This window comes from Xenopus laevis, chromosome 7S, assembly GCF_017654675.1.
Source record: "Xenopus laevis strain J_2021 chromosome 7S, Xenopus_laevis_v10.1, whole genome shotgun sequence".
NCBI classification, from domain to species: Eukaryota; Metazoa; Chordata; class Amphibia; order Anura; family Pipidae; genus Xenopus; species Xenopus laevis.
The window spans coordinates 59,573,678-59,589,536 of NC_054384.1; the positions used below are offsets into that span (position 1 = coordinate 59,573,678).

The 15,859-nt window shown below is 38.6% G+C and overlaps 1 protein-coding gene across 1 annotated transcript in view; it reads right to left on the reverse strand.

Annotated features, from left to right (window-relative positions):
• Positions 1–15,859, reverse strand: part of LOC108697230 (CMP-N-acetylneuraminate-beta-galactosamide-alpha-2,3-sialyltransferase 4-like) — a 57,684-nt gene that overhangs the window by 12,472 nt on the left and 29,353 nt on the right. The window contains exons 4-7 of the mRNA XM_041571303.1: positions 13,055–13,139; positions 10,651–10,722; positions 6,509–6,606; positions 4,980–5,043 (exon numbers count right to left, since the gene is read on the reverse strand). Coding sequence (XP_041427237.1) covers positions 4,980–5,043; positions 6,509–6,606; positions 10,651–10,722; positions 13,055–13,139 — 319 coding nt within the window. The remainder of the gene's footprint in view (positions 1–4,979; positions 5,044–6,508; positions 6,607–10,650; positions 10,723–13,054; positions 13,140–15,859) is intronic.

A 15,859-nucleotide genomic window follows, 5' to 3' on the forward strand; every position in this document is an offset into this window, starting at 1 on the left:
GGGCGTGTGAGCTATTATTTAATTCTCTGTATTGTAATACTCTGTATTAATGTATACCTCAAATAAAGCTGTCTGGTTAATTTCCTGAGAGAATCTGTTTGGTTCAAGTCAGGCCCAGGGGGAACTTCGGGGCCAGGCTCGATTTGAGTAAGTATTTATTTAAATCCAAGAGAGACTTACTCATCGTGGCTGAGAATCTTATATCCCTGGAGGACTATAGGAGCATAAATCCGACATATACAATAGAGGAGTCTGGGTTCACAGGCTCACTTAATAACTGCACGAATGGTTCAGCTCAATCTAGTCAGTGGCTGACTCAGGATATGATTCAAAAAGCTTTAATACAAATTAATGTAAACAAGGCTCCAGGGCCTGATGGCATACACCCCCGGGTTCTAAGAGAGCTTAGTTCAGTCTTAGACCAGCCCTTATTTCTGATTTTCTCAGATTCACTGTCATCTGGTATGGTGCCTATGGATTGGAGAAAAGCTGATGTTATTCCAATATTTAAAAAGGGATTACGATCTCAGCCTGGCAATTATAGGCCAGTAAACTTGACATCTGTGGTAGGCAAATTATTTGAAGGCTTGTTAAGGGATCACATTCAAAATGTTGTCCTAATGAATGGCATTATGAGCAGCAATCAGCATGGCTTTATGAAGGATAGGTCATGTCAGACGAATTTGATTGCATTTTATGATGTGGTAAGTAAGATTCTGGACAGTGGGGGGGCAGTAGATGTGATCTATTTGGATTTTGCCAAAGCGTTTGATACTGTGCCCCTCAAACGACTGCTTTCTAAACTAAGGTCTGTTGGGCTTAATGAAGTCATTTGCACATGGAGAGGAAACTGGCTACAGGATCGGGTACAGAGTGTGATTGTTAATGGGACATTCTCTACTTGGAGTAAGGTTCTTAGTGGGGTCCCCCAGGGCTCAGTATTGGGTCCACTTTTATTTAACTTGTTCATTAATGACTTAGGGGAGGGTGTTGCAAGTAATGTATCAGTGTTTGCAGATGACACAAAATTATCCAGCCCAATTAATTCCATCCAGGATGTGGCATTATTGCAACATGATCTTGACAAACTGGCAATCTGGGCAGCTAAGTGGCAAATGAGATTCAATGTTGATAAATGTAAAGTCATGCACCTGGGATGTAAAAATATCCAAGCCACTTATACCCTTAATGGTACTGCACTAGGCAAATCCATTATGGAAAAGGACCTTGAAGTCCTTGTAGATGATAAACTTGGCTGTAGCAAGCAATGCCAGTCGGCAGCATCAAGGGAAAATAAGGTCTTGAACTGTATTAAAAGGGGCATAGAGTCAAGGGAGGAGGGGGTCATTCTTCCACTGTATAGAGCAGGGGTGTCCAAACTACGGCCCGTGGGCCAACTGCGGCCCGCAATTCATTTTAATTTGGCCCGCATCAATTTCCCCCAGCCAACTGCTGCAGGCACCTTATTCCATCTGATTGCAGTGCAGCTCCCTAGAGAGGAGAGAGACTGCTGCTGCTGTGCCGGCACGCCCACCCCGCTTCGCGGGCTGGCTGGGCTGTGTGGAGACAGCGTGTGGACATCACAGAGAGCTGATCTGTCCCGACACGCCCCCTCTCCACGGCTTCACTCTGGTTGGCTGGAGTCGGACTGTGTGCCTTCCCTCTGTGGAGACTGGGTGGGGACTGGGAAGACAGTCTGAGAGAGACTGCGTGCTGCCACCAATCACGGCTACGAGGTGTCTGTGCAGGAATCTTCTCTTCTTCTGTGCTCACACAGCACACTCCTCCACAACTGTCTCTGGCTGTCAGAGTGAGCTACAGAGGGGTGGAGGAGAGAGGCAGACACACACAGACACCATGGAGCATTATGGTTAGGGCAGTGTTATGTAATTGTTCTGGTTAGAGAACACTGTGAGACATAAGCACGTTGCAGACTTTTATTGTTAAGGGGTTGACTCAGAGAGAAAGAGATGCAGGAAGCTTGTCAGGGCTGATTAGTGTGGTAAATAATTATTTATTATCCCCTCAAGTATAAGCTGAAACAAACTATTGTACGTTAGAGTTGCCCTGTCCATTTTGGGGCCTCCCATTCTGTTGTGCCCCCAGATAATGGAACAATTAGAATGGTTGGCCCCCACACATTTTCACCTCACCAAATCTGGCCCTCGTTGTAAAAAGTTTGGACACCCCTGGTATAGAGCACTTGTAAGGCCCCATCTAGAATATGCCGTACAGTTTTGGTCTCCATCACTCAAACAGGACATTATTGTATTAGAGAGGGTACAGAGAAGGACAACTAAGCTGGTAAAAGGTATTGAAAATCTTAGCTATGAGGAAAGACTGGCCAAATTGGGGATGTTCACGCTGGAGAAGAGGCGCTTAAGGGGTGACTATGATGACTATGTATAAATATATAAGGGGATCATATAATAATCTCTCTAATGCTTTATTTACCAGTAGGTCTTTCCAGCTGACACGAGGTCACCCATACCGATTAGAAGAAAAGAGGTTCCGCCTAAATATTCGGAAGGGGTTTTTAACAGTGAGAGCTGTGAAGATGTGGAATTCTCTCCCTGAATCAGTTGTACAGGCTGATACATAAGATAGCTTTAAGAAGGGGTTGGATAGCTTTTTTGCAAGTGTAGCACTATAGTAAACTGACTTGTGCTAGGGCCGTTTACTCTACTTTCCTTGGTGGGCTGAGACCACCGATGAGCTCTCTTTCTCAGGGGTAAGCCCTCGCAGCGGGGTGGAGGCAAAGGGTGTAGCGTAACTGTAACCTGATGCGATAGCACAATGATGGGCGCCAGTAGTTCTTTAACAGTTGAACCAAGAACAATATTTATTGAACAAGAGCACAGAGATCATTTAGCACATTGATCCACAATGGAGTATAGAACATACACAGCAGCATAAAGGAAGCATATACTCACAGCACGTATAGGCTGAATCCCCACAGGCTAGGGAATATACAGCAGAGAGTAAGTTGACAGCATGTGATGGGTAGTGCCCGGTTTTCAGGATATCTTCAAGTGGCAGACTAGGGGAACTCCTGACATCCCTATCTCAACACTAGGTTCCTTACTCTGGGTCAGTAATACCCTGGGATCTTAATCCCTCTAATCTCCTCGGCGGAGCCTTGAGCTGCTCAACTATTTAACCTCTCTATCACTCCTAGAGCGATCTATAAAACGAGTATAGCTGTCTAATTACTAGGGCCAAAGCGCCTAGGGTCAGCATCACCCATTCCCTTCCAGCCTGCTTGGTTGGGCTAAAGCAATGGACCCAGAGCACATGGTTCCTAAACCTTTTATACTCTGGCACAGTGCCACTAGTGTACACTGTGTGAACTGCAGGGGTTACATAAGCACAAGGTCCCCATAAGGACCCACTAAGGTGTCCATATTACTAGGGATGTGCCTGTCTGTAAAGTGTAAGGGTGTCTAAGATTTTCACATCCCTACACAACTAAGGGAATACAGGGTTTTGGGAAATAGCTCATGGTCCAAGTTGATCCAGGGACTAGTCCGATTGCCATTTTGGAGTCAGGAAGGAATTTTCCCCCCTCTAAGGCAAATTGGAGAGGCTTCAGATGGGTTTTTTTGCCTTCCTCTGGATCAACTGGCAGGTAGTTAAAAAAAAAAAAAAGTTGAACTCGATGGACATGTGTCTTTTTTCAACCTTACTTACTATGTTACTATGTTAGAATATCAAATGAAAAAGGTTGGCACAAACTGGATCACTCTCCACGATGTAGTTAAAAACTACATCGTGGAGAGTGATCCAGTTTGTGCCAACCTTTTTCATTTGATATTCTGTCACAATGCCTTCCTGAGCTGAAGGCTTAAGGTGTGAGCACCTGGATCCCCCAATGCATTGGGTAAGTTAAACCCTCAAAAAATGTACAATTTGGAGCTTGAAGCACTATACAAATTATTTATGTATATAATCTCTATGTTACTATGTATCCACTGCAGGGAAACACAAGAAAACTCTACTTTAAAATAGCCCTAAAATCCTTAAGCCTGTACTTTATTCTGCTCCACAGCTTGTCCCAGCTGATTGCTTAAGCCTATCTCACTGTATAGTGATATCTAAATATCACTATACAGGCTATTACATACATGCATTTATAATTGTCTTCCCATGTGGTGGCTTTTTTTGTGCACTCAACTGCACAGGACTGCAAGACACCAGTCTTCTCAATGTGTCTTCTTGTTAGGCATGCAATTACATGCATAATGTATAAAATTGGACAACAATTTCATCTACATTCAGCAGTTGCTGCCATCACATGAGTAAGTTGAACCCTAGAGAGCTATAAAACAAATGAAGCCACACATGTCAGTTTCGCCCATCACTAACTAAATAACTCAAAACCCCTATATTCAAAAATAAAAATTAAGAAAAACTGAAAATTGTCTTAAAATGACTCCCTCTGTATCATACTGATGATACTAAATTGTACAAAATCAAAGATTCTATGGAGGAAGTTTCCACTTTGCCGAGAGCTTTACATAATTGATGAACTATGCAAAAAACTGGCAAATTAGTTCAACATTTATAAATTCCAGATTATGCATTTGGCAAAACCAATATATACTAAATATAATAAATAGTATAAAGGATAAATATACTTAAAAAAAAAAAATATATATATATATATATATATATTAAAAAAAATATATAAAATATATCATATATCATATATACAAATATATAGCAATTGAAATGGTAGCTATACACTAAGTGCAGTTGCGTTGGAAGGCTCCTTAAGGGTTTTGTGGGTGTCAGTTTGAGGATGTCAGACTGCAGAAGGACTTGTAAGTGAATGTATAGATATGTCTGTTTGTGTAGAAAGATATATTGATAGATGCTGGAAGATGACATGAAAGGGTTGAACTTTTTATTCAACCTAAATTAACCGTGTAAATAAACCTCTTTAATTTTAAAACTTTGCATTACCAAAAAGTACTTACCGTCTGATCTCCTCTGGTACTTGGTAGTGATTTGTGAGAGCCAGAAATTTCATCAGCAGTTCCTCTGTTAAAAGGAAAGAAGCGTTATTATTCAGCAGGAACATACTGATGAACAATGACGAATGACAAGCACTACAGTAACTTCAAAGATTAGAAAGGGCACTTAACACCTTTAAATTTCAAACTTTTAGAAACCGTTTATTAAGAAAAAAAAATAGGGTAAAGTTACAAAGAAGTAAGAATAAAGGGTATTTACATAGACTACAAATACTAATACATACATCAGGCTGTTATATGTATGAATATCTAACCCAAGCTTCATACAGAAACAAAATGTTCTGTCCAAAATGATAGGGATGCACCGAATCCACCTGAATTCTTTGTGAAAGAGTCGGCCTAATACCGAACCTGAACCCTAATTTGCATATGCAAATCAGTGAGGGGGAGGGAAAAATAGAGTTTTGCACATAGTGTGCGTAAAACATTTTTTTCACTTCCTTGTTTTTTGATGAAGTCACATGGTTTTAAGGATTCAAATTAGGTTCGGCCAGGCACGAATACCAAACCGAATCCTGGATTCATGCATCCCTACAAAATTATAAACTTATAAACATTTAAACTAGGGCTGCCACCATATTGTTTTTTTTAAATCAGATGTTGATGTAATAGGGGTTCCTGTATGAGTTCCAGAAGTGGGGGATGACATCAGAGACGAAGAAATGATGTTGTGATTATATAGGGAGTGGAGTTATGATAAAAGGGGTGGGATTCAGAATATTGGGATGGGGCCTGGATGTCCTAGCACAGAGTTTTTTTTCTGGATTTTAGAGCTGTAAAACCCAATATTTTTTTTTTCTTGTTTTTTTTTTACGGAAATGCCCTAAGGAAAACCAGTCAGGTTGCAACTTTAATATAAACACAAAGTATAATCATTTCCTATGCCTCTGACCATGCATTTTTACATGTTTTCTTGAGTGCCTAAGTCCAGAGGCACACAGTGCATTTTTTCTGCTGGCGTAAATACCCAGTGGAGAAAATGTGATCTGCTCTCATTTTCTAAGAATGGATCTGGTTCAGTGCGGGTTATTTATCAAATGTGTAAGATTTTGCTGTCTGGCAGGTTGATATACATGTATATCGCTGGCATTTATGTGTGTGGGTTTCTTTTACAAAATGTCTTACTAATGGATATAGGGAAAAAAGTGGGTAAGACGTAACCGGTCAGAATCTTCTACAGGTCTTACTTGTGGGATAGTTACCTAGAACCAAGTTACACATCCTCTATAATTTGAATCCACACAGCTATTTTTTTGTTATGTAGGAGTCTGGCACATGAAGGAATTATATGTTCATAAAAGATTTTTATAGATCATGCTTTTTATTGCGTGCAATGATCCTACTGCATTTGTTTGCTATATCAAATGTAATCAGGAAATAAAGATTAACTGTACCACTGTATTAAGAAGAATTACTATTGCACACCCAGGCAGATTTATGTCAAACACACAGTATATCATGTGCCATCTTACCATTTCCATTTGTGCCATAAGGCAGCCGATATATAGACTTGTTTTTTACCCAAAAATAATCACTCAGTTGTAGGAAGACAGGATGATCCCTTGAGTAACTGTGGAAAAAAGAGTAATAAAATGTATTAACAGAGAATTCCTGAAACTTCAAAATGCAAAGAGAGTAAAAATGATTAAAGATGTTTTACAATAAAATATGTGCAATTTAAAGGATATGAAAACCCAAAAAAATGTTTTCCCTAATAAAAGAAAACAATTATAAGCAACTTTCCAATATGAATCTATTAAAAATTGTTAGTGCGTTAAAGGTTATTTGTAAATGGAATTGCTACTGAAAACATAATTTGTTTAATTCCTGGGTTGTTACTTTTTAAACAATGTTGCAAAAGCCAGTCTCTTCCAGCAAGAAAGTTCTGTAAATTTGTTGGCTTGTGTTACATTGTGTCAAAAGTCAGAGCCACCAGGGCAGGCACACAGTTTTATGGTTACATTCTGTATAGGATAAAAGAAGCCTAGGCCTAGTACCTCCTTCAAGGAATCTTGGGCAAAAAGAAACTACTGTACTACTGAAACTACCTTTCACATTTTCCTAAAAGTACATGAAGAAAATCTAATTATACAAAAAGTATTATATTTCTTATTAAAATATAATAATAATTTAAATATGTATATATTATAAATATAATATATTTAATTATTATATTTGGGCATGTATTTAAAAAAAATATCCAATCTGGATCCAATCTGCGTGAGGCAAAAGTAAGTGAATAAGTATTCACTTACTTTTGCTCAATATCTGGTGTGACCCCCCTTGTGCAGCAATAACTGCAATTAAACATTGCGGTAACTGTTGATCAGTCCTGCTCATTGACTCTGAAAAAATGTAGCCCATTCCTCCATAAAAGAACAACTTCAGCTTTTAGCTGTTGGTTGATTTTCTCACATGAACTGCTGACTTTAAGGGGGTTATTTATCAAAATCTGAATTTATCTCATTATTTTCTGAAATATACTTTGACCAAATCTGCACAGGTTATTTCCCCTTATTTATCAATACATTTTCCCAACACCTTGTTTGTTCGAGTCATGATACATATCCACAAATGTTGTATGTGTGATCAGGCTTTGCTGGATCCCAGTTCTTTAAATAAAACAGGGTCTCTCACTCTCTCTCGCTCACCTGATTGCCATCCAATTGACTCTGACTCAGATTTCACCTTCAATTATAAGATAATCCTAAGAATTCAATCATTTTTCCACACATAGAAATGTTATTGAATCATTTTTTTTCGATAAATACTTGACCAAATATAATAATTTTAGTTTAATTTGCTTAACTAGGTATTTGGACTTTAAAGGGATTCTGTCATGATTTTATGGTGTCGTTTTTATTTCTAAATTACACTGTTTATACTGCAAATAATTCCCGCCACCATAAAAAAATGTCAATCCTGAACCAGCAAGTGTTTAATTTATAATATTGGTGTGTAAGCAGCCATCTCAGGTCATTTTGCCTGGTCATGTGCTTTCAGGAAGAGCCAGTACTTTATTTTGGGAAGGAACTGCTTTCTGGTAGGCTGTTACTTCTCCTACTTAATGTAACTGAATATGTCATAGAGTGACCTGGATATTTACTATTGAGTTCTGTTCTTAGATCTGACAGGGAGCTGTTAAGTTGCGTCAGGGAGCAGTAATTGGGTTACCTTCCCATTATTCTGTTGTTAGGCTGCTGGGGGGGCAGGAGTGAGGGGTGATATCACTCCAACTTGCAGTACAGCAGTAAAGAGTGACTTAAGTGTATCAGAGCAAAGGTCACATGAATGGGGGCAGCTGGGAAACTGACTATGTCTAGCCCAATATTTCAAAATTAAATATAAAAAAATCAGTTTGTTCTTTTGAGAAACTGAGTTCAGTGCAGAAATCTAATGGAGCAGCACTATTTACTGATTTGTTTTTTAAAAAAATATATTAAAAATGGGTTCAGTGCAGAGGACCTTTTCTCTTTGTTTATAACTTTAAGACACGGCACTAAAAAAAAATCTCACTGTGATTATGTCTGTCTCCCATGCCATATAATTTTCAATAAAAACTGCATTTGACAGGTTGATGGGGTATTGCACATGACAATGCCCCAGCAAGAGGGTTGCATAGGGGAATTAAGCAGTAAACTAGAAGATCTGTTTCTAGGATTGCAGCAGAAGATTTGGTAAAATTTGTGCTTTTGTTTTTTTTTAACTTTCAGTACTAATGGTTTCTCAAAATGTAAAACTTGTAGATTACAAAGGATATTGCATCCTTTATTAAAATGCCTAAGCAATTAGGAAGTCAACTTGAAGACCTTCACAGAACTCCTCCGTGACCCCTAATATCCTTATACATTTTTGAGATACATTATCCATTATTTAATCTACAGTTTGGCATTTTTCCTATGGAAGAAACTGTATATTACATAGTGGATAAAGTACCCCCTACTGTAACTTATAAAGATATTATAAGTCACCAAGGAGTTGTGTGACTTATAATATCCTTATATTTAACAATAAGGGGTACTCTATAATATACAATAGCTATAAAACTCCTGTAGTTAATATCCTTGTAAAAACAGTGCTTAGTGATATCAACTGATATAATCAGAGTATTTGTATCATTTCTGTCACATGACTTACAGAAACCTGCGTATAATAATAATGTACCCCGTGTTAAAAAGGAGTTTCATAACCATATAAAAGCACCAGGCTGAAGGCCAAGTGCTTTAATACAGGTCATGGAACTCCAAGGTGACATCTAATATCCTCATACTTTTAACAGAGAGTACATTATTATAATACACAAGTTTCAGCGAGTCGTATGACAGAAATTACACAAATAAGCTGTTAAATGATGACATCACCAAACTGTTTATATGGATATAATTTACAGGTTATAATATCCTTATATTTTACAATAGGGGTATTTTATTCATTATTTAAATATATAAGAACATTAAGCACTGTCTGTAACTAAAAGAGATACACAGGCTATAGTGCTTGTCTCGTCTAGCAATTGCCACCTCTTTTTCATCTCTTTCTGGTGGAGAGTCTGTTTAAACAATCATCACTGTATTCCCTGCTGTTTCCAACCACACCAAACTGCCATGCAACTCAATCCTGCTGCACACAAAATGGATCCACCTAGCTTGACTTAACCTCTGCTTCCTCTACCTGAACCATCCACTCACCGGCCACACCTAAATTGAGCAAACACCTGTAGTACAAGGAACAAATAAAAAGAAGCGAAGGGACACAGAAGAAAAGTACTTTGAGAGAATGGAGTGTTATCACTAAGCATTAGGCAATATACCACAAATATTATATTTGACAATGAATATAGTTATAAAAAGTTAATTGTTAATAGGTAAATTCCTTGATATTTTGATGAAGACAACATGTGTTGTCCTTATGATCCTTATGTTCATAAACGTTTTGATGATGATTTGTGATAACAAAATGTATTGTTTAACATGTCCAACCATGGACATGTTCAGATTAAAGGAAATGATGTGTTGTTTAGTCATGTATTATCACTATATAATACCCTTCCAAACAACTGTCTATAGTTTACTGATAAAATTCTAACTGGCATTTAGTGATTATTTAACATCCTATTATTTATTGTTTAACAGATAATGTTATTAGTCATAATTTATTCTCTACTGCTTTATATTACTGTTCTAGCAACTCTGTCATAACAAATAGGTAAGCAAAATAGTAAGTAACAACACTTAAGGTCCCCATACACGTAGAGATCTGCTCGTTTGGCGAAATCATCTCAATGCCCACATTGAGGTGGGCGATATCTGGCTGATCCAATCATGGGCCCTAGGGCCCAACGATCAGATTATAATGTAGCCTACATGGCTGGTCAGATCTGGCCGAAATCCGAGGGGATTTTGAATCCTGCCCAATTGACATCTGCCTGACTTTTGTCCAGATAACAATTGGGAAAGCCCTTTGGAGGGCCCTACACCGGGGCCGATAAGCTGCCGAATCGGTATGTGGGCAGCTTCTATTGGCCTGTGTATGACCAGCTTTAGCATGCCATATCAAAAAATCTAAGGGTTTATATTCACGTTACAGAGAGATTTGTAAGTAGTAATATACTCACTTGCTAATCAGGATCTTTGCCTTGGATGCTGCATCACCAGGAATACACATCTCGTGAACACTGGGATATGATCTGAAGCAAAATCACTTTTGGTTACTCACAGGGCTGGAAATAGGGGTAGGCAGAACAGGTGGCTATCTAGGACTCAATGAGATAGGGGGCACAATTTCCAGGAGGGCAATGAATCAATGATCAGGCCAGGGGAGGGGGTATAATAGAGAGAGAGAGACCAGCAAGGGAGGCATGCAGTGGAAAGGAAGGGGAGGTTGCAAATGATCAGTGTCAGCAGGATGGGGTTGAGTAAGACTGCATCGGTCAAGACTGGTAAACTAGCCTTGAGCCATCACTGGTTACTCAATAAAGTATTCACACCAAACATGACACATACTTGCCATTAAAGAAGCAATGATATTGGAGAAGATAATACATTAAACAACGCCTTATGCAGAAGTCCTCTCCATTCATAAGCCTGATGCATAGGGAGCTCGGTAGAGGATACACACATACATTTAGGGGCCCATTTACTAAGGGTCGAAGTGAATTTTCGAATTCAAAAACTTCGAATTTCGAAGTAATTTTTGGGTACTTCGACCATCGAATAGGCCAAATTCAAGTTTGACTTCTATTTGAATTGAAAATACTTCACAAATTCGACCATTCGAAAATCGAAGTACTGTCTCTTTAAAAAACTTCGACTTCGACACTTCGCCACCTTAAACCTGCCGAATTGCTGTTTAGCCTATGGGGGAACCTTCTATAACCTATATTAGCCAGGCTAAGTTTTGAGAAGTCTAAGGTTTTTTTGTAAAATCATACCATGGTACGATTAAATTTGTACGAATCAAATGATTTGCAGGATTTCATCATACGATCGTAAGATTTCAATTAAGCTGAAAAAAACTTCGTACTACACCTTTTCAATAGTCGAATTTCAAAGTTTTTTCACTTCGAAATTCAACCCTTGCTGAATCTGCCCCTTAATGATTCACATACCGTTTTTTAAAAAAAAATATAGATTTCTATAAAAAAAAAACGAATATCCAAAAAAGGAATAATAATGTATTTGTCACTGTTTCTTTTCAAGTAAAGGAAAATTCAATACAATATATTATTATTATTATTATTATTAACATGTATTTATATAGCGCCAACATATTGCGTAGCACTGTAAAGTAAATGTGATTATACAACTACATCACATGAATTACATATATAGAATATATGGAGTAACAAACATCACACTCAATACAGGTACAAAAAGGTGAGGAAGGCCCTATGCATAGGCATACACTCTAAAGGGAAGGGAGTAAGTAATACACAAAGTGTGGGAGTGGGAAAGATCGAATTAAGTGGGTGAGAAATGTGGTATTGTATGTGGTGTTGCGTTTGGTAGTTAAGCAGAGTGAGGGTAGGCTTCTCGAAAGAAGTGCGTTTTCAGAGATTTTTTGAAAGCAGAAAGGTTGGGAGAAAGTCGGACAGACCGTGGGAGAGCATTCCAGAGGAGGGCTGCAGCCCTTGCAAAGTCTTGAATGCGAGCATGTGAGGAGGTAATGAGAGTAGAGTTGAGTAGCAGGTCAGTAGAGGAGCGTAGTAAGCGATTGGGTGAGTATAAAGAGATGAGTTCAGAGATGTAGGGTGGGGCAGAGTTATGAAGTGCTTTGAAAGTCAGGGTCATTAATTTGAATTTGATTCTGAAAGGTAACGGAAGCCAGTGCAGGGATTGACAGAATGGCGAGGCAGAGGAGGAGCGGTTGCTGAGGTGTATGAGCCTCGCAGCAGTGTTCATTATGGACTGGAGAGGTGACAGTCTCTGGAGGGGGAGGCCAATTAAAAGAGAGTAACAGTAGTCTAGACGCGATATGATGAGAGAGTGAATAAGAATTTTGGCAGCGTCTTGGGTGATAAATGATCGTATTTTGGATATGTTCCTTAGGTGAAAGTGACATGATTTAATAAGTGACTGGATATGAGGAGTGAATGACAGGGCAGAATCTAGGATAACCCCAAGGCACCGGGCCTGGGGAGAGGGGGTGATAGTGGAATTGTTAACTATGATGGATACTTCGGGGATGCTACTGGTGTTAGTTGGAGGAAAGAGAACCATTTCAGTTTTAGAGATGTTTAATTTAAGGTAGCGTTGCGACATCCAGGTAGAGATAGCGGACAGGCAGGAGGAGACGGGAGTTAGGAGTTCTGGGTTGAGGTCAGGAGATGAGAGATAGATCTGAGTATCGTCAGCATAGAGGTGGTAGTGGAAACCATAAGAATTTATTTATTTGCCAAGGGAGGAAGTATAGAGGGAGAATAGTAATGGTCCCAGGACAGAGCCTTGATATATACAGTACTGTTTCTAGAACTCTAGAAGCATTAGTTCCTACAGAAAGAAATGATTTTTTTCACTCACCTTTGCATGTAAAGTTCCATGTGTAGGAACCAGCACATTCCAAAACAGAACATTACAATGAGGAAAAAAGTTATTGCTTTCCATCCTAAGAGGAGATCAATAGAGGAAAAAACATAAGATACACATTTTCCATGCAGACAAATGAAACAAACCAAAGTAGTTCTTACAAAAACAACAAATGACAATGTTTTGCCTAATGTAATCTCAAATGAATCCAGACTCTTCTAGATTTATAAGAAAGTAGAAAAGATCTTCCTCTGATCAGTATATACATGTATACATAAATGTACAGTAACAGAAAGCTTTCTGCAAAGCCTTTTTTTTATACTTCAGGTTGGTGACAATGCTGACTGATATAACTACCAAAAATGTGCCTGTATTTAAGGTTATTGGAAGTCCAATGGACAGGTAGACTTACTCATTTGGCAGATCATATATGACTGTTTGATCAATGAGCTAAAGAATGGATAACGTGTGAAGTGAAGTGAAGCCATAGCTTGGTCCCATATATAGTTCAGTTAGCTGCTAACTTGGTCAAGAGTAACTCATCACTTTCAACAATGCTTGAGCAGTAAGGTCTCTATGGGGCTTATAGAAAGCAGCATATTCTTATTAATGTAGTTAATCTTGCATTATATTTTGAAAGCATTACACTTATATTTAGAAAATACATGTAGTAAATTTTTGCAGAACTGCTGGAAAGATCTTAGCTTAGGAAACAAATAAAAGGGGAGTGCATACAACAATAAATTGTGCAAAAAAGGAGAAATTTCCAGTATATCAAGTCAAGGTCCTACAAAACCAAGCACCCATTCCACTATGTTGATCCCACTAATATAAAGAAACACACAAATAATGCAAGTTACTAAGTAACTTATCTCAATATGTTTTACTGAAAAAATAAGATGTCTCAAGCAATAGCTAATATAAGTAAATCTAGAGCAACTGGACTTGCTGAGTAATTATTGAAGACATTTCAATACTCATCCGAGCAGCTTCTTCAGTTCAACTGACGGGAAGTCCTAGGTGGAGTTGAAGGCCCACTCCTCTGTTAAGGCACACACAAGGGACATCCCTTTGAAGATAGCAATGTTCGTATTTTGAACAGACAAGACCGCTGATTTGAACGAGGCGTTAAAGAGGCTATTCATGTTAAGGAAGAGAAGCAGAAGAAGTGGCCTTCAAAACCTCCTGTCTACTACATAAAATGCTGTTCGAACATCTTTACCTCAGCGGCTGCACAAGGCTTCAACCTCTATAAATGTAACTCTCACAATTAACACCTGTCTCTTTGAGTTGCATGACACCTTGGTAATTCTATCACAGTAACCTCATGGGGAAATGTTATGAAATGATTATGCTTCTGCTTTGTTTTCATAATTCAGAAATTCTATCTACTCAACGCGGAGACCACAATTCTACACTCAACGTGGAGACCACAATAGTCTTACTTATCTGACTCTATTTCACTGTTTAGATCACTTTGGTGATATTGACCCCATAGGGCAATCACACATGGGATAATTTGTTTCCCACAATAAAACGCAGACCAATACCCTGCTATTGTCCAGCACCAAAATTGCCTTTGATATGTTATAAATCGCGTAATCGCACATAAAACATCAGCATGCATTTCCCTCTCTGTGGCATTGCCCTTAGCAGAATTAAATTTAGTAATAGTGATAAGGAAGCTTAGCAAGGTAAAGGAAATGTCACAGCAGTATTAAATACTTTATTTTATGTAATAAAATGATAATAAATGAATAAATGATAATAAAAACATCAATTAACATGTATGTGGTGCTTAACGTGATTAGAATGTGAGGCCTTCATAAAAAGAGATTGTGAACCGATAATAAAGACCAATAAATTCAACAGAAGGAACTGGTACACAGTTTCGAAGTAGAAGGCTAATGGCACACGTTACCCTAAACACAGCATGTCAGCTTTTCTCCTCTAGCAGAACTAGCTTGTCAATGAAGAAAATAGCCCATGAGGACTGTATTGACATAGACAGGTAGTTTAAAAACAATTCTAGCCTAATGGTTAAAAAATTGTGATTTTATGTTTTTTTTTATGTTTCTTTTGAATGTTTGAGTAATGGGCTGCTGTGTTGAATGAATGGATATGTCTCAATCACTCAGTTCTGCAAAGTTAATTTCTGCCCAATTGATCCCTTCTACTTCTACTACCATGAAGTATAAAACTGAGCAACCCAGGATTTCCAGAATTTGATTTTGATTCGAGTTTTCGGGTCGATTTCATTCATCCGAGTTTGAAAAATTAAATTAATTCTCCCGAAAGGGTGCTATTAAATGTAAACATAAATATGCCCCCAAGCATGTTATAGGTATATACATACTGTATATTAAAGGGGTTGTTCACCTTCCAACAGTTTTTTTTTCAATTCAGTTGTTTTCAGATAATTCACCAGAAATAAAGACTTTCTTCAATAACCTCTATTTATCACTGTTTTTCTAATATTGATGTGTAAACTTTAATTTTTCACTTTCCTATGTCTTTCTAAATCAGCTCTGGGAGGGGGTGTCACCAGGCCCGGGCCAAGCTAGCCGGGCGCCCAAGGCAACCCGGTCAGCTGCTTTGCCCCCTTGCTGGGCCTCGACTGCGCATGCGCACGCACCCGGAACTGCGCATATGCAGGAATCAGAGCTGGACCACACTGAGTTGACGTCAGCGCATAATGAAGAAGTTGACGCTGGCACGCATGCGCAGAAGCGCCAATTGGCGTGCACACAGAAGCAGAAGCACAAGAAGACGGGTAGTGAGGGGACCGGACATGGGGTA